Raw genomic sequence first — 25,767 nt, forward strand, 5'->3', positions numbered from 1 at the left:
GAAGAGATTCACACATTGATGAAGGAGCAACTGATCACTGAAAACAGATTCATTATGAACTCAGCATGTAGCACACAATTAATTTTATGAGTGATCGTATTCCTGCATCAAGCAAACTGAGGAGTGCAAATCTTTGCAAAAACCCCCAAAGTTATGAATCTAGCCCTCTAGTATGCCACATCTCAGCAGGCAAGATTAAAAAGACCAAATATTACACCTCAAGACTGCAACAACGAAGAGTTTATTAGAGTCAAGAATATAGAACCACTGTACAGAAAACATCCAGAGTAAAAGTGTGAAATAGGGAACTCTCTGTGCGTTCTGGTTGCTGAGCCTGTTAGTCATGATTTAGTTCGCTGCCTACAGCTTGATAACTTATCAGAATTTAAAAACACTTTTGTAACCAGGGGAGAAGTGATTGTCTTTTCTAAATGGTAACACTGTTGAGGGTGGGAAATAAAGGTTTAAACAAATTACATTTAAAACTTACTCAAGGAACAAAGTTGGTTAGAGGGAATAGAGGAGATCGCCATGGTTCTGTGGTGCTTCCGCAGAGAGGAGCTGTAGCCTCACTGCTGTAGTTCTGTACATATGTGTGTTCAGTACAGCAATTATTTCTATTTTTAAATAAGAAAATATATTAATGAGAATTTACCCTCAAATCCGGCCTCTTCCAGTTATCTTTGGCTTGAGAAAGTTGCTTACTTCAACCTTTGAGGCTCACAAGTTTTCACTGGAAAGCAATACCACAGCATCTGAGCCCCAAGGATGGTTAAAACAACCATTTTCCTTTAAAAACGGTTGTTTAAAAACGTTCAGACTCAAAAAGCTTCTCTACCTCCTGAGCTCTGAATTCTCCATGTTACCAAATCTGCAGCTTTTTCCTTCCAAAACTGGTGAAGTCCACGTGGGCTTTAGAAAGTCTCTTCCTTGAGTGTTTGCTGGTTTCCACCACCAAGTAAAAGGCTTATTTTCTCCAATACTGTAAGAAAACAAAAACCACATAGCATGGTATTTACACAACTTGGTTTACTCTTATAGAACACGCATAAATTGAACTTGACATTTAAAAACCTGGTAAAATGTCTAAAGGTAGGCTATTTCCACAACTTTTCTGCAGAACAAATACCAACTCTTATCTGAGCCTTGACAAATGGTGTAATCTAATCTACACAATCCTTCTGGTAGAATTTGCTTTATTTTATTTTGGCATCCAATAGAAGGAAACCAGAAACTTTGCCCAGAGGCAAAAGAACTACAGCTGCATCGTGGGATGCTGCAGAATTGTCATTTACTTAATTTGAGTTTGTTTCTAAGCAGAGGACAGCCAACCATTAGTACAGCCACAAATTGTAAAGCTACAGTTTAGGTGGGGCACTTCTCATCCACCAGGCTTTCATTTCCTTAATCAATGCTTAGCTTGAGTCTTGAGTGTAACTGATTTGTCTTGTAAATTTTAAAGGGAAATAAAACATGAAGTTAGTGACTTAATTGGAAATTGTTTCATTCCTCTGCATAAATAAACGATGCTGTTAAAATTAACATGGCTTTCCAGGAACAAGCAGCAGTAAAGGAATAAATACTGTTAAATAAATATTGCTAAATAAAAAAACTCAATAAAAAGCATTTAAAATGGAAACTATTGTGGCCAAAATCTGCTGCTGAAGTATGTGTCAAAATACTTGTGCAGAGCTGTTTTTTTGCTAGTTGTTCCTTTTTAGACAACTTATATTATTATTAAGAGCAAGGCCACTGGCAGTTCAATGCAGCATTACACATGAATAAATTGAAAACTTCAATTGGTCATTGTGTAAGATGACCCTTTTACAGCAAATTCAATGACACATTAATTGTTCATTTGTTCAATGATTTACAGACCCTGTGAAGACCCAACCAGCAAATTCTTAAAGCTGCCTCAGACAAAAAAAGAAAGAATTATTTTGACTAATGAAGTGCTAAATATCACTAAAACTGTCCTACTGACTTGTAATATAAAAAGAACAGATATTAACTACATTTTAATTAATTTCATTGTTAAGGCTTTTAGAAAAAAATATAAAATTAGAGCTCAGTTCTTAAGACTTGACAACAGCTGACTGATTTTTAACTTTTCACATTTTCTTCACACTTACAAGCATCCAGTATTCTTGTAGGGGGAATCCATCAAATGAAATTTTTTACAGGACAGGAATAAAGGCAATAATCCAAACTCCAAAACCAGCAGAAGAATCAGTTGGAACCAAGAGGTAGCTTAAGCACTTAAAAAGCAACATGCTATTGACTTCATTTTAAGCAGAAACCCCAAAAGTAAAAAGGAAAGTTAAAAGCATACAGATAGCCAACTCTGGAGCAGAGCATAGGGAGTCCAGGACCCCAAGAAAAACAGCCCAAAGTACTGTGGAGACCAAATGGGGCACAGCACTTCAAATACCTTGGGCAGAGGGAAAAGACTCCCTCCACCTTCCACAACACTCTGCCTAATGCAGTTAAGGAAAACTGGTGCTCTGTCTTTGCCACAGGATCACATTGCTGCCTCACATGAAACTGGTTCACCAGAACAGAAATCTGGTCACCAGAACACTCAGGGCTTTCCTTTAAAAGCTGCTTTCCAGCTCATCTAGCCCCCAGTTCCCCACAGCCTGAGCTTGTGCATGGGGTTATTCCTCACTATGTGTGGAACCCAACACTTCCCTTTGTTGGAACTTCTGGAGGTTCCTGGAGGATCAAGGTCCCTGTGAATGGTAGCATACACTTCTGGTTTATCAGTTACTCCTCCTAGTTTTACACTGTCTGCACATTTGCTAAGACTATACTTCATCTCATCAGGCAGGGCATTAATAAGTATGTTAAAGAATTTTGCCCTCAATATCAACCCTTGGAACATATGACTGGTGATTGGCAAATAGAATTTGTGACACTGATAAAATCTTTCTTACCCCAACACACCATCCAGTTTGCAATCTAAACCAGTTTCCATTTCTCTGGTCTATATTGCTCTAGTTTGTTTATAAGGATATTATGAAAGGCGGTGCCATAGCCTTGAAAAGCCAAGAGAAAAAATATCTAGAGCTCTTACCCAGTCCACCAAGCTCTGCCATTTTATCAGTGAAGGCCGTATCAGGCACGATTTCCCTGTTGTAAATGCATGCTGACTATTCCCAGTCACCTTGAATCTATTCTCCAGGTGCAGTTCTGCTGACAGAAAAGCTATCCCTTCTAATGGCAGAAGTGTCAAGGTTCCAGCTGTCCCCACCCTGGGAGTCTCCATTTCCCAACTTACTAAGCATGAGGTATTCTTAATTCTCCTTCAGTGCAGTTGGAGGTTCAGCCTCTATGTATGTGCAAGGTCTTGAGGACAATCTGGCAAAAATCTCTTTGCCATCTCTCATAATGTTCAGTCTGCTACCCTCATCCAACAGCACCTTCTACTTACTGATGTAGACATTCCCCCACTGAACACCTCCTGCAGCCAGGAGCCCAATTCCTATTGTCCCTGCAAAAGATCTCAGCCATCCCCTCCAACCTCTGATCCGAAAAACTGCATTATTCCTCAGGATCTGCACTTGAGGGAGGTGGACAGGCCTCTGACACAGGAGACACATGCTCACATAGCTGCTAGGGATCATTCTCTGTGGTAGTGTCAATGACAGAGAAGATGTGGGTGATGTTATGAGCAGAGCTCCTGTGCAGATTCTGTGCAATCTGCTGTGTCTATTAATGATCAAAATAACTAACTGCAAGGCACAGTCAGGCTGTCTAGCAAAAGTAGGCGTAAGAAAGGAAGTTTACTTTCACTCACATACTGTGGGAATGAAAGCTAAGGAAATTCTGGATCCTTCACTCAGAACTCCACTTCTCCCATTTGCAGTTCTTACCATAAATACAGGTTACACTCCACTCAGCACATGTGCCAGCGTTCTCTAAACTAGGGCCACTAAGAACCAGCCCTGGCACCAAGAACATACTTTAAATTTGTTAGAAAATTATCTAAATCATCTCAGACACTGAAGTTAAGTCTTGAACTTATGACTCACAGCCTCTCACCTTATCCAGCTTTCACAAAGTCCACTAATTGACAAGGTATCTCACCTGTGCAAACTTGTGTATCTGCTCCACCACAGCTGCAAAGAGGGCATGGACACTTTCATCAATTAGACTCTGCATATAATGAACAGCTTCTTCATCAGACAGATCCAAACGAAACTTGTCCTGCACCTGGAATGGGAATGGAAATGACAAAAATACATTCAATTCAACAGTTAAAACACACTCATCTATCTGAATTGCAAAACAGCAGACATAATTATTTTAGTTGTGTAAGCTTAGTAGAAATTCTCTCTTTTACTTTTAAGTTACAGCAGCTAAATGGAAATTAACAATGTTATGTAAAATGCCTACTTTTAAGTTTCATTAAATTGAGTATTTAAATAAGTTAGAAACAGTCCTCTATACCTCATCCCCCCAACTAGTAATTTCAAAACTTGAGGTCAGAAATTCAAGAGAAGTACCTGGACTGAAGAGTTTAAACAGAACTAAAATACTACAAGAAAAAGACAAAATACTGAACATTCATTAAAGAAAAATGAAATGCCACTTGAGAACAAGAACAAACTTTTACATGTAAAATATTAAAAATATTGGAAAAATCTAGATGATCCTAAACATTTTTAAAGGTATTTAAAGCACTTCCTTATTCTAAGCTTATTTTCAGATAAAATTATCTTTCAGAAACTGCAAGGAAATAAAGAACACAAGATCAAAGGAAGGGACTAGCAAAGCAACCCTGTCAAAACTGAATTTTATGAGATAGGTGAGATTTCATTAACTTTGATTATACCCACCATCCATTGGAAGTATGGAGTTGGAGACACTGCTACCCCTTACATTTTTTCTTTAGACAGCAACATATTTTAACTGTTGCACCAATAATGCATTTGAAATTAGTCTAGGAATTAAAAGCTGAAAGCACTATAATAAGAAGGCAACAAGAACATCTATACTTTCCTATTTCATCCTTGGCAAAGCCTTGACCCATGAATATTTACAAAGGTGCAGTGGGTGCTTTTCTGTGAATTCCAACTAATTCCATGGCAATTGATCAGGACTGCTCCAGATGGCAATATCTCACAAGCACCATTATAGAATCATAGAACTGGCTGGGTTGGAAGGGACCTCAGAGATCATCAAGTCCAACTCTTGATCCACTATCGCTGCAGTTCCCAGCCCATGGCACTGAGTGCCACATCCAGTCTCTTTTTAAATATCTCCAGGGATGGAGAATCCACTACTTCCTGGGGCAGCCCATTCCAATGCCTGATCACCCTCTCAGTAAAGAAATTCTTTCTAATGTCCAACCTAAACCTCCCCTGGCACAACTTGAGACCGTGTCCTCTTGTCTTGCTGAGAGTTGCCTGGGAAAAGAGACCAACCCCCACCTGGCTACAGCCTCCTTTCAGGGAGTTGTAGAGAGTGATGAGGTCTCCCCTGAGCCTCCTCTTCTCCAGGCTGAACAGCCCCAGCTCCCTCAGCCTCTCCTCATAGGATCTGTGCTCGAGTCCCTTCACCAGCCTGGTTGCCCTCCTTTGGACCTGCTCCAGGACCTTGATAGCCTTCCTAAACTGAGAGGCCCAGAACTGGACACAGGACTCAAGCTGTGGCCTCACTAGGGCTGAGTACAGGGGAAGAATCCCTTCCCTGGACCTGTTGGCCACACTGTTCCTGATACAGGCCAGGATGCCATTGGCCTTCTTGGCTACCTGGGCACACTGCTGGCTCACGTTCAGCTTCCAGTCAATCCAGACTCCCAGGTCCCTTTCTGCCTGGCTGCTCTCAGCCCCTCTGTGCCCAGCCTGGAGCTCCCCATGGGGTTGTTGTGGCCAAAGTGCAGGACCCGGCCCTTGGCCGTGCTGAACCTCATCCCATTGGGATCAGCCCAACTCTCCAGTCTGTCCAGGTCCCTCTGCAGAGCCCTCCTGCCTTCCAGCTGATCAACACTTCCCCCCAGCTTTGTGTCATCTGTAAATTTGCTGATGATGGACTCAATCCCCTCATCTAAATCGTCAATAAAGATATTAAATAGAACCGGGCCCAACACTGATCCCTGGGGGACACCGGAAATACTCAAAAAAACCCTCTGTACATAAAACTGGCAAGAGCCTAAACAGATCTCTATAGAGAAAAAAAAAAAAAACCAAACCAAAAAAAAACCCAAACCAAACAAGCAAAAAAAAAAAAAAAAAAAAAAAACCAAACAAAAAACAAACAAAAAAAAAAACAAACAAAAAAAACCAAACAAAAAAAACCCAAACCAAACAAAAAAAACCCAAACCAAACAAAAAAAACCAAAAAAAAAAACAAAAAAAAACAAGCAAAGCCAAGCCAAACCAAACCAAACAAAAAAATCCAGAAAAAAAAAAAAAAAGACTTTGCTTTAGAGAAGCCAAATAACTTTTGCAGATATGCCTCATCCCTCACAAAACTAAGAGAGGCATAAATAAGCATTTTGGATGAGTTCAAATTATCTATGTAGGAAACTGAAGATATAAAACATAATTTTCTATAATCTTCTAAGTTTTCTAAAGTGCTGGCTCTGCAGCAAAGTCTGCAGAAAGGAATGGTAAGTGTTCAGATTCTTTCTGAAATAAAAATCAGCAAAATGGTGCAAAGCTGTGCCAGGGGATGTTTAAAACCACCTGAAGTCCATGTTGTATTATAATTATGGAGTCTAAGATGTCAGCATTCTATGTGTCAGCATCCTACCCCTGAAGTTTAAGAGTACCAGTCACTTTGAAAAGCAGTGCTAATGACAATATGAAAATTGCCTAGCAAATTCACATTATTTGCAGAAAATTGATCTTTTGTGGAGATGATGAACTAGTAAGACAATTCTTGCATCAAATACGCAACTTATAGTTTAGATATGACAATCCCTTTTACAGGGTCTTTATACAGAATGCTTCACAACCTGCCTAAATTGTTTCAATGATTAATTTCCCCTATTTAACAATTGTGACTTATTTCCTATCTGAATTTGTCCAATTTCCATCTGAAGCAGTTGAGATCATTAAAACTTCTTACACTAAAGAACTGTCCATCAGAAATCTCTCTCATGAAAGTAAATATCAAAATTATTTGTTAACCTTCTTAAACCATCTCCAGAATATGACTAGAGGAGACTAGGATGCAATCAAGTTTTTCCTGACCATTTTCCATGCACAGACCTTAATTAAGCATCAACAAATAAATGAGCCAAATTATTTCAATAATGTTCTCAATAAGGTTGAATATTTGAGATAATACCTTTTTTCTCCATTTTGTATTAATTTTTATGCAACAGGGATATTGCATATGAAAGTACCCTCTTTATGACAGCAAAATATTCCAAAATTTACACCTACTATTACTCCACATTCTTTTCAAAGGCAATATATTCCAATAGTGCCCTTTACTACTACAATGAAAAGCATAACTTAAAAAAAGGGTAACCGAGTAGGAAACATAACACTGCTTCACTAAAAATACTGTTAAAATTCTGTTGCTGCTATGTTCGAAGTAAGCATTTATCCAGTTATTCCTCAATTTCCTCTCAAAAAGGAATTTGATCAATACAAAATAATGAAGCCAATAAAATCCAAACTGCAAAGAAAACAAGTCCCAGGAGGATATTTAGAAGATATTTCAGGCTAATATTAAAAATTTTTTTTCGTCAAAACACATTTGACAGCCAGTAATAAATACAATGGACTATTCCTATGTTTGCAACTATGTGCAAGCTCAGTACCTCCCCAGAGTGGGGCACAGACTTATGTCAGCTTTCTGTTTTCAGACTCATAGAAAAGCTGACACAATAAGTGTTCAGAAAAATTGCTAACTGCAGTGTCAACCAACCAACCAAAAACAAACATAAAAAAAACAACCAGAACAAAAAAACCCCCACAACCAACAACAAAAAACCCCAAAAAACCAAAAAAAAAAAACCAACACAAAACCCCAAAAACCCCAAACCAAACCAAAGCACTGTAACACTGTTACACAACTCTATTGCTGAAGTGCTTGATTAATATTCTAATTCAGAGAAAAATTCAGAAAATCTTGCAGTTAGAGATGTTAAGATTTAACTTCATTCTATGGAATCAGTGACTATATAAACCCATCTCCCACCTTCACCAGGAACAGACTGGAACGCTAATGTATGTGGAAATAAACTTACACACTGTTAAACCTTTCAGTCAGCTTAAAATTAACAGCAGAATCAAGTGCTGCTGAGTACTAGACCTTTGGATTAAAGTTTTTCAGCACTGTAATTAAGAGTGACGGCTGAAACTTATCTCAGAAGCACGGCAAGATGACTCAAGCTGCAGCAACAAGATAAATATATACTGACTTCCAATTCTTGTAATAAATCCAGTAGTAATTTTTATTTGAAACCTCTGAGCTACAAAGAAAAACGTGTATTCTGAAAGCCAGTGGTTTATCACACAGGAGATGCAATTAGGAAGACTTTTTCGGATGGTGTAACAAAAAATAGAGTAAGAATGGGGGGAGGCAAGTCATATTATGATGAGATACACAATTATATCGTTTTACCAAATAAAGAGGAATGGCCACCATCATGAAGGCACACAAAATGTGCTATCTTAATTATTTAGCACTCTCATCTTACCATTTAAATTAAATTGTTTTGTATCACTCATTAGTGTGTCAAGAAATAAAAGAAACATAGATGGTGAAACTGGTTAAACTTTTCTAGAAAGGAAAATTTCAAATCCCATACTGTATACACACATTGATTACAAACATCAGGCCTCCACAGCAGAATTTTATGTTTAAGGATATAAAGGCTGAACCTAAAGAACTAGGGAGTTCACAAAGACTAACACTGAGAGTCAAGGTTTCAAGTTTTCCATTCCCTATCTTCCTCCACAGTGGCCAGTTTACTAATATAATGTGCAAGAACAGGAATACAGTTACATGTATCGACATGACTAGAAAATTTATTATACTTCAGTGAAATTTGAAGTGTCCTGTAAAAGGAAGTCACTGTCAGTTCTCATTACTTACTCTCAGACTGACTTTTTCAAAAGGCAAAGAAAATAAAAGAGGCCATAAACCACAAGGCACAGTTCAGAAGAAAATAAGATGAGATGGGGGTGAGGGGAGATGCATTTAAATACAGATTACATGGAGCTGAAATGATGACAAGAACAGGGAAAGAAGCTGATCATTGCTTGCTGCAGTCACACAGAGACAGGACTATAGCAAATGAACAAGCCAAAAAAAAGAAAAAAAAAGAATTACAGCAAAATCAAAAAGAAATACCACTGTACATCATGATTATTCCATCTAAAATTGGACACTTAACTACTAACACTGAAACTAACTCAACAGAAAAACAACTACAGTAGGAGGAACTGGATACTTAACTGCTCCATCACCTTACAAAACAGTTAACAGAAACAGTGATTTTTTTGAAGGTGTTTTTTACTTTCTTTGTTTTCCTGTAACTAGTATCTATTAAAGGTCTTACGGCACTGTAGTGGAAGGCCTATGAATTAATTCAGCTGAATCAATCTCTGTGTCTATCCTTCAGTATTTTGCTATTCTGTACTGTTGGAAGTGTGACCTGGGGACTGAGATCACACAGAAACCCACCCTAGAACAGTACTAGTGCAGGTTACTGAACTTCATTGCAAAGCTCCAAGATTTTAACTTCTTACTCCTTAACCATAAGACTACCCTTTTTCTCTCATGAAAGAGCAGGTTTGTATGTTTGTCCACAAGTTTGACCAACTGTACTGTAGAGGCCATAGTTATCCTTGTATGAAACTCAAGATTTTCCCTTTTTACTTGGCAGCATCTTCTCTCTACTAAAATGTTACCTAAAATCAATTAGATACCCAAGGCTCCATGTTGAAGCAGAATTTTTAGCAATTTTTGGGAATGTTTTATAAACTTCAGGGCAGCATCCAATTCACGGACATTCACAGCAGTGCTTTCAACTACTGAAGAATGTAGCAATATATTCTGAGGTAACAAATCACAAGTACATGCAAGAAACCTTTTCGGTTCTATTTACTTTTCAGAGTACTTTGCAAGTCAGCCATTCTGAAGATTGCTGGCTGCTCCAGTATTTATTCTTCCACCAACATTAAGCAGCACTGCTGGTGTTTACTGTGACTGCCAGCTAATGATTTTATAATTCCAATATAGGTAAGGACTGCTCACTGCAAAATCAGCATGATTTGTAAGAGAAATATCGGTGTCCTTTTGCACTAAGTCATAATATGCAGAGGTTAAGCACCCTGACTAGTAGTAAAACCACAGATAAAAATTAACCGGTAGCCCAAAAAGCAGGGGTTTCATTATTTTAACTGTTTTGCTTTCCCAACTATTGTACTATCAAAAGCCAACATTCAATGCTTGTGTAGCAGAAACTGGCATTAAATTCTTTGCTTAAGATTTTCCACCTGTCATCTTCCTCACCTACTTTCCTGTTTCCCCTGCTGCTTGTCCTAACAACACACTTTACAAACTACAGATGCTCTTTTTACATGAACTATTTTATTTAAAAGACTATTCTAAGACAAGCTTTTGTTTTCAAGACTGATTTGAAAATACCTTTAGTTTCTAAACAAGCATCCATAGGCTTCTACAATACTTTATTCTTAATAGAAGACAATAAAGACATTAGTAAACGTTTCTGTATTAAACTTCCATGAAAATAAGAGTTTTACCTGCTTCAGTACACAAAAGTGATCCTCTTCTAGCTCAGAATTCCATCATATTCACTGAAACCTTATAACCAAGTATGCAGCGTTAAATAAACAGGAGTACAGAAGTGTTCTCATACTTGGTTCATATGAGGCTTACATCTTTTTTTTATGTATTTTGAAATGAATTAATACAAACTCAACAGCCCAGAAACACAAAGGCTGCAGCATCATTACCCAAATGGACAGGAAGATGAACATCTGGCTAGGCAAAATAAGCTCCATGTCAATGTGACACTTGTACAAAGAATGAACCTCCCCAGAGTAGCAAGCAAATCTAAATACTGAAATGAAAAGACTTCGACCAAGCAAAACTGAGTTTATTTCTGCTATAAAATTAAGCTTCCTCTTGGCATTCATATATCTCATAAATGTTTCCTCGCTTCACCTTTTAACAAATACTGGATGAAAAGCAACTGACACTCACTGTCTTAAAAAGGCTTGTCAAGCTGACATCACAAGTCCTTTTCCATTTGCTAACTGATGTACTCAGCTCTCAAGTATCCATTGACTGACTCACGGGGAGGACAAAGGACAGTGAAAAAGCACAGAAATGGAAAAACACAGGGAGTTTTACTACCAGATGAAGAAACCAGCAAAATTACTTTGTGCTTTAAAAGGGCTAGCTCCAAAACTCTGGACTTACAATCACACTGTCTCTCTGCCTCAGCTTTTATACTTGTAGAACAAAACTGATTTTATTCTGCTATGCTTAATATAAAGGAAAAACATATCAGCTCTCCCTTGATAGTTTCCAAACACTTAAAATGTTCTTTTTCTTACCAAGGTGGAAGAGACCTAGCCAATGTTCTCACAGTCTTAGAAACACTGAGGGTGCTCTCAGTGTTACACTCCATAGGAAGAAGATTCTTCACTCTGTTGAATGGTTTCAATTTAGTCTTTTCCTGCATGTAACCAAAGGTGCTATCAAAACTCAATGGGGCTGCTTCCAAAAACAGCAGTCACCTACTGCATGTTGGAAGCCAGGTGTTGAGTCTATATTCACAACAGAACAGTTGCAGCTGCATCCTCTTTGCAGCACCTTTTTTAATCAATGGGTATCTGAAACACAGCTCAGTCAATTAGGACGCTGTCCTTTAATGCCTGTCGAGTTCTTTGTGCGTCAATGAATCACTGGTCCCTGATGTTTTCCAATTTAAAGGTCAAGCTTGCTATGAAGGACAGATAGAACCCATCTGGCTTTCCTGTAGAAAAATCAAAAGCTTTTTTTGTTAGGAGGTGACAATGCTGAATACATTAGCTACATCTGAAGACTGATGGTCTACTGCTTCCTTACGCAAAACTGGCTGTATAATTGACTCCAGATTTTAGTCATTACTACTTAGATTTATAGCACTGGCTAATTTAAGAAAGCCTGACAATTAGCAATTAGTGTTGCAGCTGTACTGGAAGTAAAAAAGCAAGTAGCATTGGCAGGAAAAAAAGCTGTGTGGAGTGAAACCTTCGTTTTATTACCAGTTATGCACTGCCAAATGGACAGGAAGATTTCAGCCCGATCCTTTTCCTGAAAACTTAGAAGCGTAAAAGAACACGGTAAGAGTGGAAAATTTAAAGGCAACTGTCCGAAATGCCACAGAAAGGGAGAGGCAAGCTGGGGAGAATCTTTGGCTACATTCCAATTTAATTTCATTTTGTGACATGCTTAAGCCAAAGTGGATTTGCAGAAAAGCCTAAATTAGAGGGTGGCAGTAGGAGAATGGTGTCATGGAATATGATGTTAAGAAAACCAGACTGACAGTTTTCTTTTTAAATAGTATGGAGAGGAGAAAAAGAGACAGATGGATATAAAAAGTAACTAATTCCAAGCTCTGCAGCAACTTTTTCTTGGTAAAAAATTGACAAATGTTTTTCTGTCAAACAAAAATGAGTAATTTGAGGAGAGCCCTAGGAAGATGGGGATAATTTTGTATAGTTTTGTAAACACTGTTTTCTGTGTTTTTCTACAGTGAGAAGTAGCAATTGAAGGGAGGGAGGGAAGTGAGTCACCAAAACAAGCTTTTCTTATAACTGAAAGATAATAGCCAATTTATCTAGTTCTATTTGGTATACATGCTGAAAGTGGATAGCTGGTTGAAAAATATTTCTACATATACTCTCAAAGAAGAGACCTGTAGCTTCAAATGCAGCTTTTTTTGTTTTTCATGCCAATGCTGACCAATTTATTTTCAGTTTGATTTTAAGCATTTGGATGGTCAGCACTGATTTAATTTCTGAAAACAGATGTTACTCAAAGTGAGTAAGAAGGTGCAGTGGAACTCCAGCATGCTCTAAATTTCCATCTCTCATTGAAGTAATTGGGAATTTCTGTTTCTTTGTAAACTAACAGGAAGGGAAAATCCACACTGTCATCCTTCAGCAGAATCATAGAATGTTTTGGATTGGACAGGTCCACTCCCTTGGCATAAGCCAGGAAGCCTTCCACTAGATTTCTCAAAGCCCCATACAAGCTGGCATTGAAATTATCCACAGAGAGGGAAACGACAACTTCTTTGGGCAACCTGTGCCAGTGTCTTAACCTCCCTCATGTAAACAATGTCGTTATGTGCAGTCTGAAACCATTAAATCTCATCCTATCATTACACATCCTTGCAAATGTGCCCCCCCCTGCTTTCCTGTATGCCCTTCAGGTAATGAAAGACTCCTACTAAGGTCTCCTCAGAACCTTCTCTTCTCCAGGCTGAACAACCCCAACTCTGTCAGACACCTCTCTGATTATCTTCAAACCTTCCTCTAGACTTGTTCCAGGTCCTTCATTTGGTTAGGGGCTCCAGAACTGGACACAGCACTGTGGGTGAGATCTCACTGAACTGGAGGAGAGGGGCAGAATCACCACCTCTAGAAGAGTTTAATGAAACATAGTCTGAAATTATTTTAAAAAGAAATATCAAAATTCAAATAATCCAGTTGTTTCCAGATCTATCTCAATATAAGAAATTCAAAGGACTGATGATTTCCCATGATCCTTTCAGTCTAACTAATGAGCATCATGTTGCAATACATATATCTCAAGAAATTTTATGTAAGAGAGAAAAAGAAATCAAGTCATACAAAATGACATTAGTGTTCATTATTCTGTTTCAATTTATTTTACTCTAGCCATCACTATCTTAATGGTATCTGCAAATTTAGATTTAGAATATGTATGTAGTTACAAAATTTAAAACTTCATTCTGATTCTAAAAACTCAGATTATTTTCTTAAAGTTCAGCAAAGGGGAACACCAAAAATTATTTCCAAAGGCAGCTTTACTCACTAGCATGTTTTACATCTCACCATATTTTTATTACCAGCAGGCAGATTATTTCCTCCAACAAAAAGCATTTTGATATCTCTACCCATCTGAAGTGAAGAGGCTGCTTTATATATGTAATTTTGTGAAGCTGAAGATTAGATAGGAATATGAGCTACAATCTAACATCATAATGAGGAATCAAAACATTAAAAAAGAACCCTTTCTTTAAAAGTAATCTTTAGAATAATAAATAAGAATATGAATCACAAGGATCTCTATGCCAAAGGAATTGTTTGCCAGAACAACTGATGTGTAATACTCCCTTCAGTAAGCATTTTTTAATAAAACAATCCTGATTTTTTCTACTATACAAAATTACCTGTCATTTAATCACAGAGCAGTATTCTGATTTATGGCCACATTTAGCTAAGGTTACCTTTACCCTGTTGCCTCAGTCATTTGACTGCCTAAGTGAGACCAGAGCATCACTAGCTCAGCCAGCCCCCACAAACAAAACTGAGAGCTCTGTAAGCAGAGGATGAACATTACTACAGCACCAATCAGGAAAACACTTCCTATGAACTTCCACATACACTACTAAGCAGCAAACAAAAACAGACACAAAAACGTTTGTAAAACTCTACTTTTGTCTTCCATGAAAGTACTATCACAATTGAAATAGCTATTGACTTGACTCACATAAAGGTAATTTAATTTTACAGGTCAGTTCAAAATGGATCTTTAGCTGATTTGCTTCTGTTGAAATATATATGGATTTTTTGTTTAAAACTCTAAAAAAATAATTAAAAAAATCAATTGAGATGCTGAAAGCATTTATTCAATTTTCCTACAACAATGTACAGTATTATCTTGTTAAATGACTGAAGAAACTTGCCACTCAGCCCAAGAGACACAAGACATCTTGTTCTTCTTTTTACTAGTACTAACAAAGCTTATAACTGATTTCAGACAGGCTAATGAGAATTTAATATCCAGAATGAGTTTTCCAAAACCTTATGAAAAAAAAAAAAAAAGAACAGTGACCTATTCAACATTCTGTAAGGGTTTAAGATGATTCTTATCCCAGCTGATTTAACTGCTCTTATGAGCTGAAAAAGTAAAACCAAAAACTGAGAACTAAAGAAAACAATTAATGACATCGCAGCTTTTCAAATAGCTGTATGCAGCTAATAATGTCAACAACTGCTTTATGGTAGGGTCCTCTGTTCTACTCTTTAGATATCTCATTATGATCCATTATTTTTGCATAAAATCCAGGATTATATTCAATGGAAATATTTTGTAAATGGACCACACCTGAAGAGTAAAAAGAAGTTAAAAACAGTTGAGCTGTCCAAAAGATAATTAAGAGTTTGTACAAAATAACACTTTACAACACCATTAGGGTTTGTCTGGGCTTGGGTTATTATTTTATTTTTTTTTAAGGAACAAGCACACTGTAAATTAATTTAGACAGCTTGGAAAGTGATATCTTTTTCTCAAAAACGTGAAAGTGATTTATAGTGATTTATGTTCTTTATCAAAAATAATTGTCTTTCTGGTTCAGTTCTAGGTCTTCACAATTTAATGCCTCTGTTAACAAAAAGACTTGAACCTACTGCGTGGGTAATCACAGCTCAACAGGCTGCTGCAGCATTATCAGACCTCAGTATCCCAATAAGTAATATCTGCATTTGATCTAACAGTCACAACTGTCATATAGCAAATGGGCTTATGTACTTTTCATGCAAAGAAGGCACTATCATTTGCACTTTTTAAAGGAATTTTGAACTAACGACATTGATCTATTCACAGCTCTTAGAACTTCCTTGCAAATTTTAATTCCTGCTGTGATCCTCAGTTGGAGACAAAACAAGCATGCTTATCATCATTTTGATTTTTTTACTACTGGACAGCAGAGAACTGAAACGTACTGAACAGCTGTAGAGACATGTCCACTTTCAATTCTGCATCACTGCTATTTCTAGAAAATTATATGGAAAAGTTTTACAGCATAGGAGTTTAGGAGTATCTGAAATACTCAAATGGGGCTATATTAAAATGACAGTTTACAAATATTTTACAGAATCTGACATCCTATTAATTACAGAAAGCCAATATATCCTCAGAGAGTGCTTCTACTGAGTTTACCAACATAAAATATGATGCCAAGATAACTAATGATGATGCATGTTAACTGGTGAAGAACATAGTGAGACTTACTTGAACAAGAAGTATCAGAGATCATGAGAAAGCATTCAAGGCAAGAATGAACGCTGGAATGTGAAGTGACACCGAACTCTTGACAGAGGTAAGTAAGATCAAAATATGTTGCAAGTTTCAAACTTACTACTACAAACACTCTAGAATTCAATTAAAACATCAGTTTGAGCTCTCAATGACTCTCTCAGTCAATGACAAACTTCCCAAAATTAGCCCCTGCACTACTTGTAGATACACAATTCAGTTTCTCCTGGGATTCACTGTACACCTATTTGCACACTTTGCAATCTGCAAGGTTTTGACTTGTAACTGTATTACCGAAACAAACAAACAAACAAAACAACTCCCACCCAAACCAAAAATTAAAACCCAAAAAACCTCAACATTCAAACAAAATAAGTATTTCTTCACATTTTTCCAACAGGAAGCCAGAAACATTCATGTCATCTCTACAAAGATGAAATTCATAGGCATCTGTTGCAAGCATAATGTTATGAAGGTGTCTTCCTTCAAAAGAAATAAAGTTATTCCCATGATCTAACTCTTAGCAAGCAGTGAACTGTTCTGATTTTCTACTCTACTCCTCTATCTCACATGAGCAGTATATTCTGTCTTTACAGGGCACCTTGGGAAAGAGGTGAGGTTCAAATATTGATGTGGTCACCTTTACCACAAAACACAGCACTCTTGGCTAGCCCAGCATTCCTGGAACTGAAGCTGAATAGCTACCTGAACTCTATGCATCAATATGAAACCAAGAAACTAAACAAATATTTGAGTGCCTGCAGGCAAAAGTAAAGATTTGCTTGGAGCCATAACATGATTTTCTTTAGGATCACTGTATTAGAACATGAAATACTATAGATTTAAAGATTCTAAATCTCTGCTTTCACTGTGTCATGAAAACACAGAAGAACACCCTACTCCAGACAAAATCCACTGCTCAAATAAAAATTACACTGAACTGATTTCCACTGGATACAGAGGGTCCACAAAGTCTTCTGTGGATTTAAAACAGATCACCCTTCTCTATAAATCAGTTTATAAAAAAAAGCCAATATTTCTTTAAAATGTAAGTGTAATGAAATCTAGATGAACATGAAACCAATATTTTTAATGTCAGTTGCTGAAAAGTCAAATGGAGAAGTTAAATGATTCATGCTGGTGCAAAGGGACAAAATTAGAACTACAGGACACATTTCATGGAAGTGGTTCTTTTCACAGTATGAAGATATGCCAGCCTACTGCTTTCATGCATTCAGTAGACTGGCTTTATAAAACGATCCATAATTTGCAGGATTCTAGAACTGAAGGAAGAATCCTTCAGTATAGTAAGTGCTGATTGTTTCACTTACCAGAAGCTTTCCAACAGTGGACCATTGTTCTTAAAACCACTTGGTTCTAAAACACCACTTGGAACAGAGTGCTAGAGCAGATTGTGCACTACTTTATCACAGTAGAAAGCAATTCTTTATTTATGGGCACATGTGCTAAGTGATCTCAAAAGTATATTCTGCTACCACTAACGTCAATGATTCCAGAAATTGCTCAGAACTTACAAAACATGAGCAAATATTGTGAAGTCACTTGCTACAAACAAGTCACCACAAGTGACTGGAACTTCCATGACATGATGACTTTGGTTTCTGAGAAACAAGGAAAAACTTCCAGTTACCTTTTTTACAGTCTTGTCAGGTTCAAGAGCAATATCCGGAATGTTGGCATCCACCATGAGGGAAAATAAATTCAAGATCAAGTTGGAATACCTAAGCAAGAGAGCAGATTAGGTAGAACACTTCGTAAACTGTACAGAAGACATTTTGTAAACAACTTACAAATACATCATTCTCTTATTCTGAAATGGCAATATTTCAGGTGAGATGCATTCACAACAGTTTAGTTGAGCATATTTATGTCAAAGGTTAGATGTTAAAAATGTAAGACACTGGATATTCGCAGTGAAAAATTAACATTCAATCTGCCTCAAAAATGAACAGATTGCACTGGTTATCTTACAATTTTCTTAAAATTGCTAGAACATTTATTTAGGGACATATCAAACACAAAGTGATTTCAAATATTTTAAGATTTAATATAATTTTCTACCTCTAGCAGGACAAAAATACAGAAACATACTAGAATATTGATTCAAAGGTTATTTCTTAGAAAAGAGGTTATCAGTGACACAGCAGTTATATAAATTAGAATTCAAACACCTGAACTCTTCATAATTACAAGAAATTATTTTTCAAGTTGCTGCAAGGGCTTGTGCCATATCAAGTTGAATGTAACTGATTTTGCCAGAACAAGATCTACAGTTGTTCAGTTAAGGTGCAATAACCCTAGCAGACATGCTGCACTTAGAAACTACAAAGATAATTTATAATAATTAAAAAAGACAAAATATAGTTTTCTTTTAAAGAATACCATTTTGCCCTTGTAGGCAATTAGGAGCTAGCTGCTTTTTGAAAGGATAATTTTCAATCTGTTCAACATAAACTGAGTTTCTTTCCTCTGTGAAGACATCTAGTTTTCTTTCAGAGACAAAGTATGTAAGTGACTTCAAAATCTAAAACATTACTTTGATAAGAGCACCAGGAGCTTCACAGATGATAGAAAATGAATTCTTAGCAGCAAAACTTGTTCAGTAGCAGGCTAATGAATATATATAAACTGACAGCCACAAGGAGTAAGAAATATTTAACCATACAAAAGTACTACTTCATAACCATATTTTACAGAGTAAACACCACTCAAAAAAACCTCTCCCAGAAATACACAATTCCATCAGAAACTCAACACTTCATTAGTAACTGCAATCAGTTCTACCAAACACATTCCAGTGTAAATTTTAACCCTTTGTACTACACATTTAAAATAAAGTGTTTTCACGGAAGTCTTTGTGTATAACTTGTTTCACCTGTTCTGCTTTCCTTCTCCAGGGGTGTGGGGCTGGAATCACAAATATCACTTTTATCATAGATTAAAAGGAATATAGGAAGAAAGAAAGAAAAGCTACACTACCACTGTTTCAGTTCTGTGAAGCCTGTCAGTAGACTGACAGGTAGTCAAGCTGCTTTAGTGCTAGGCAGAGTCACCACAGGTTTTAATGACATTTTTTTTCTACTTGCCTGAAGTACAAGCAAATCTCACTTTAAACAGGCAGCTACATCATCTTACATCTCTTCCTAGGTCATTGGTGGCCTCCACTAGTAATTCTCCCTTTGAACTGACCTAGAAATCCAGAGTCTTGAGTCAATTCTGCTCTCAAACCACATAAAGGATGTAAGCTTACAAGCACTACAGATTACTGGGGTTATTTGAATGATGGGGGGTTGTACAAGAGATTTCAAAGGCCTAGACATCACTGCTAGATGGTAATTAAGAGCTGGTTCTGTTCCATAAAGTGAACATCTTTTGATTTTTGGTCCTTGAAGTAAAAGGACTGGAAGCATAAGATCATCTGAAGACCTTCATTAAATAATTCAAGACAAGGTTATTTTGGGGTGAGTATGAAGCAAGAAGAGATAAAAATCAGAAAAGAGCTGCTCTCTATACTTATGTGCAAGTCCCTCACCCCAACATTTCTTTAACTTAGTAATCAACTAGATGGTTGCCTAAGGATGAAAAAGAGCTTATTAAGTTAATTTTATAGCTGCCTGCAGGATCCTTGTCATATTTCACAGATTTTTAGAAAATTTATTAAAAACTAGGACTTGGCAAGGGAGGAAGAGATTCCTACTTCAGACAGCTGGCAGTTCCCATAGGCAACTGACAGCACAAAATCATCCTAACACTACACATTTTACTGCAACATCCAAGTCAGGAATCTGACATGTGCAAATCATAGCATTTGTCTTCGATACCTACATCACAAAGGCCTCTGGAATGGCCTTCACACACAGCCAGAATGAACCACAGGCTCTGTGTTTCTAGGTTTAAGGATCTTCACTTATATACCTAAACCTGACACAATCTTTCACACATTGTTTTCCTCACAACTCAGTATGAATAACTTACAAAATAAGTAAGAAGTCAGCTATGCTGAAAGATCAGTTAAACTTTCTTGAAGAAATTTTGAAAAAGTGTTAAGATATTAAAGAAGTCCAACAAAATACCTCTAGCTCCTACATAGAAGAGACCAAGAAAAAAAAACGTATCAGACAAATTCAGATTCTCGCTGGCATCTTTTATGGGTACAGTAATTTTTGGTTTCAGGTGCTTTGTATCTCATCAAATATATGCATGATCCTCAGCAGTCCTGTATACTTTTTTCTTTGGTTTGTTTTTTTTTTGTTTGTTTGTTTGTTTTTTGTTTTTTTGTTGTTGGTTTTTTGGTTTTTTTTTCCCCCCACCATTTACTGGCTCCTTCACATACAGATATCTTAAACCAAACAAATATTTAGGTTGTTGACACTGCAATACTCTACCAAATCAGAAGCCACAGACCTCCACTACAACAGCAGGATGGGAAAGTATATAACTACCTGCAGTGTCAAACTAAAGCCCTGTTTACCTGAACTCATTAATTCCTGATTTAAAAACGAGAGCCTTTTATGCAGCAGAACTGGTGAAACCCCAGGAGTCAGTACTTACCAGGACTATGTACACTCCCCAGTGACTAACATATGTAAGCATGTGCTCTCCACCCCCTCAACCTCACCTTCATCTCCTGCCATAACCTCCAGTGGTAGTTAGGATGGATGTACCTGGTCCTGTGAGATGGCTGCATCCACCACAAGGTGGATTCTGTCTGGCAGATAACACAATAGCCAACAGCTGAACTGAGCAATGTGCCGACCTAATCCATAATACTGGTCAATGTCAGTTGACAATAAACACATTGGTACTTCTCTTTCTTGCAAGTGAATTCCATCACTCCACCCATGACATCATGTTCCAGTTAGCTGTAACATAACTATGACATTTATTCTTCTATAAGTATTTACTCACAGTCCAGACTCAAGCAAAACTGACTTAATCTCACCGGTTCACTGTTGTTCTTCTCTTTCCACCATCTACTCCCACCTTTTAGAAAAACTACCCAGACCCTGCACGCCTTGCTACAGCCTTCCCAAAGAATCAGAACTTCCTAAGGGCCATCACACCTTTCCACTGTTGCCTGCAGTGTTTTTCATTCAGATCTATATGACCTTTCTCTGTCCACTACACCATCAAGAACAGACTGGGGAAAACCACTGTGGTCCAGCCAGCTGGATATTCCCATCCATACAGAGCAAATGCCAGCCCAAACTAGTGCTTCCTTCCCTAGTTACTTCCTACTCCTTAGCTATAGCCACTACCTCAAACTGAACATCAAACTTTTCAAATGTCTAACACAAGGGAAACCAATATTTGGGAAGGAACAGTACAATCCAGAATGTCACCCTAGGAGAGACTCTCAAATATTGTTGGTGGATTCTTCTCTGCTGGATCCTGCTGAAGATGTGTAAACTGGGAATTCTGGCAGGATGGGAATGCTGAAACATAACAAGACTTGCACATCTTTAAATAGGTTCAACATTTGTAATGGAGGAGTAAGAGGCTGCTATAATGCAAGTAAGAATCCAAGTTCTGCTACCAGACAATTTCCCCTGCAGCACATTCAAAGCAGTACTGCTGGCAAACAAACATGAATGACTTATTGTTTCTCAAAAAGGTGTAACACACCTCCCCCGATTCCTGGAAAAAAAACAAAACCAAAAAGCAAAAAACCAACCAACCAACCAACAAAACCTACTGAAGTAAAAAAAAAAAAATAATAAAAAAAAAAAGGAAAAAATCAACGTAAGACTGTACACCATACACCAATGATCTTAAGTCAAAATGCTGCCAATGTAAACCAATGAACAAAACTATTTCTCCACTTCTAACTTTTGATTGTTTGTACTATGCAACACCCATTTCCACAAGGAATCCTGAAATACTGAGATACAGAACTTGAAATACATAGAGAACTCTGTACCCCAGGGAAGTTAAAAAAAAAAAAGAAAAAAGAAATTAACAGAGATGACAAATGGAGTTTGCATTTTGTCTTAGCAAGCAGAGGTTGATTTCACATTATTTAGCCAGAAGAATAATCTGCGAACGAATTTGTGTCAACATGCAGAACTGTGAGAACTAAGACATTCTAATTATTCTTTTTTCAATAACTAACCTTTTTAGTTCTAGCTGCTTAAAATAACAGTTACTGAAATACTAATATTATCCTTTGTTGTCTTTGTTGAATGCCCTAAAGATATTTATCCAGAACCATTTAAAAATACTTTCCTATTAAACTGAACAAATATTGGAGAGACTATAATTACAACTACAATCCCAGACATTAAAAATGAAACCATCTTGATTTACAGCTTAGTTTTACAGCCAAATTACTGCTATACTCCACACTTAATGATGATCTTTGTAGCAAATCATTACATAAATTACTGCAATGGATAATCCTTCACTGACACAACAGACCTTTCCATTGAAACCACTAAATTTAAGCAACAAAAGCAACCCAAGTATTTCACAAGAAACACAGTATTATGTGTTTTAATAAAAATTTAGAACACAAAATACACATTAGCCTTTCTGATGGTCCTCTGAAATCATCAGTATAATTTGCTAGTAACATGCACTATTTTTTCATGCTACTGAGGTGCTCTTAAGCCATTAATATCAGCTCATAAACCACCTCCTTACTCTCTCTCTTTTTTTACACAAGTAGAGAACCACATGCAGGATTTCTGTTTTCTACTGACTGCCTACCTTGTTCATACTACATGTACTTTTCACATGTGCTTTTCATATTTGTAATTCTTTTTCACCTATTTGCAGGCTTAAATTATGTATGTATCTTGATACTAAAGTGAAATTCTTTCATTTCCATTGAAGATAAGTAAACCAAATCACTGAGCTATCCTTGGCTCAGAAAGCTGATGGTAAGTAATAGTAATTGCAAAAGAATAAAACTCATTCCAAGTTTAAAGGAGAGATCTGTTGGTCCATAAATTAATACAATCTAGAGACACCTTAGCTGTCACAGTTCTGGATATCTACAGAAACTTGATTATCACTACAAGTAGATAATTTTTGTCCTCTGGAACCTGAACCCAGCTAAGTTTATATATGGGCCATCGTCAAGACAAAATGAGATCATGACTAATTTAAACTGGAGGAGGATAACCAGCAAACAAGTAATGACTGAGGAGTTAAAGGACAGCTACTTATCATGAATAACTAGACGAAAGTCATCTAAAGACAAAAAAATTCCAAAAACCAAGATAAAATTTAATACTTCACATGAGTTATGAAAAAGCTACTCAGGTTACTAAACAAGCAACACCAGGGACCTTAACTTGTAGGACCACGACATTCAAGGGCAACCCTGTGATCTTTTCAATTCCTTTGTTTTTTTCATATTCCTGTGTCAATGTTTAGACTTCACGTAATTTTTGAGTTTTCAACACAAGTATTTTCTCTGATTCATGTACTCCTCTCTTGCTTTAGAGTGTCTTTAATTAACTTTAGCATCTGAATAGTGTCGTTACCTGCGGAGATGGAGAAACGCCGTGTAGCACTGCTTACGGAACTCCTGATACTGCTCACTCTGTGTGCCTCCCATTCCTTCCACCATCTCCTTGTTCAGCTTCATTGGAGGAGGCAGAGGCTTAGGGTCCCGACCCAAAATATAACCAAAGTCGATGTGGAACAGTTTACCTGAAGAAGGAGGAAAGGCAAACATAAATGCTTATACCAACACTTCACGTAGTTTCAAATCTTCATGCAGAACCTGAAAAATAGTAATCTCTAAGCACTATCTCTACATGATGTTAAGCAGTTCTCAAAGAAACCCAAACCCCAAACAAACCATGACAATTCACTGCTTTCTATATGGCTTATAAACATGTATATTCTTCAGCTGACAATAGGAAGATACAAGTTTAAAAAAGTAAAGCTAATTTCAAGTTCATTGAGCGATGAGGGGTTTTTTGCTGTTCTTTTTTTAAATAAGTGGAGCATATTAACACTGAATCAATGTTGAAACTGGTATCAAATGCAGTTATATACTACTAATTCTTTGCACATTTAGAATTTGTTAGAAAATTAAAATATTAAATGCATTACGTTTTAGAATGTTATTTGGTTGCTGCAGCATAAAGCATGCTGTATTTAAAATTTGCCAAAGGAAAAATAAGACACAAGAGTTACATCACTACATTTACCTTCTCCTATTAAGTGACTACATTTAAAAGGTTCCTACAACATTAACTTGGAAAAAAAAAAAAAAGTACTTTTCTTGCTCCAAATGCATAATGCAACCTCCCTTCCAATCAAAAAAGTTTCTGTGCTTCTTGTGTGCTTGTGTGCCATGATGTTTACAATATTGCTCAGGCATTTATTGGGTACTACGCATGCATGTGAGATGCAGCTAAGGGGCAAAATGAGCAACTAACACAAGCAACTTAAAAAACCAACTAGAACATTTAGATATTCTGAAGATTAAATATTACACAAATATACAAACAAAAATAACAGAAATCAAAATAGCATAATTAATAATTCTTAGGCAGCCAATTTCTAGGAATGTTCTTGACTCACTTCCTAAGTGGAAAATACTGACCTCATAAAGAAAAAAAAGCATTCAGCAACTAAATGTTCAGTTTTGAATGTGTAATATAAACAATTACTTGTGTCATTACAAAAGCTGCTATACCAGGAAACATAAAAATTTAAAGAAACATATAAATGAAAACTGATAGGTAATGTCTCTAGGATAGAGGGAAACCATCTTCCTAAACTCTACAATAATGAGGACTCACAAAGTAAAATAAGAAGTATAAATAGGTGATGTTTGTTTGAACTAGTAGGTAGTTAAATTCTGCATCCAAAGCAAATCCATCCAGTAATGTTAATAAATTAAAGTCTTACATTACTAGTTTATAGAAGAGAATGAAATTTAGATACAAGATGAAAGATCTTTTAAACAAGAAGGCAGAAAATCATTAGTACAATTGTTATCCTGGTACAGAAACCACAGGACCTACATGGATACTTCCTTCAGAGATGTGGAACTAAACAACATCAAGGACAGAGTTCAGTTTCCCAAAGGGTATTTTTATCTGCAGGATTTATATTAATTTTGATATTTTCATAAGCTTTGGTGCTCAGCACTCTCTGAAAAAATGTAACAGCCAGTATTTTTCAATTAGCCGCCCTCTCATAGAATAATGTTCCACAATGTGAAATAGCTGCTTGAGATCTGTCACAACCTCTACTCAATAAATAAATTACACCAGACAAGCTTTCTAAGGGAAATCACAATAATAAGCAGGCAAACTATCTGCCAGTTGATAAATGCCACAACCATGACATCTTTCATACCTAACTGTGCTAAAAAGAATCCCCTTCATTCAAAAGTTTTTTTAAAGCTGTTAGAGGAGTTGTTTTTAGAGCTCATTTCTGTACACTAAGTTGTTGAAGTAGGTACTTTGATATATACACACACAACCCCACCATTAATTTACAAAAAACTGT

At 36.8% G+C, this 25,767-nt stretch overlaps 1 protein-coding gene across 4 annotated transcripts in view; it reads right to left on the minus strand.

The window, feature by feature from the left end:
- Positions 1–225: 225 nt before the first annotated feature.
- Positions 226–25,767, minus strand: part of PIK3C3 (phosphatidylinositol 3-kinase catalytic subunit type 3) — a 69,868-nt gene continuing 44,326 nt past the window's right edge. For all 4 annotated transcript variants that reach the window (XM_071730373.1, XM_071730372.1, XM_071730371.1 and 1 more), the window contains 4 exons: positions 23,781–23,949; positions 17,921–18,011; positions 4,090–4,215; positions 226–982 (listed from right to left, as the gene is read on the minus strand). In XM_071730373.1, coding sequence (XP_071586474.1) covers positions 968–982; positions 4,090–4,215; positions 17,921–18,011; positions 23,781–23,949 — 401 coding nt within the window. In that variant the 3' untranslated portion in view covers positions 226–967. The remainder of the gene's footprint in view (positions 983–4,089; positions 4,216–17,920; positions 18,012–23,780; positions 23,950–25,767) is intronic.

Source organism: Heliangelus exortis, chromosome Z (genome assembly GCF_036169615.1).
Source record: "Heliangelus exortis chromosome Z, bHelExo1.hap1, whole genome shotgun sequence".
In the NCBI taxonomy this organism is placed as follows: domain Eukaryota; kingdom Metazoa; phylum Chordata; class Aves; order Apodiformes; family Trochilidae; genus Heliangelus; species Heliangelus exortis.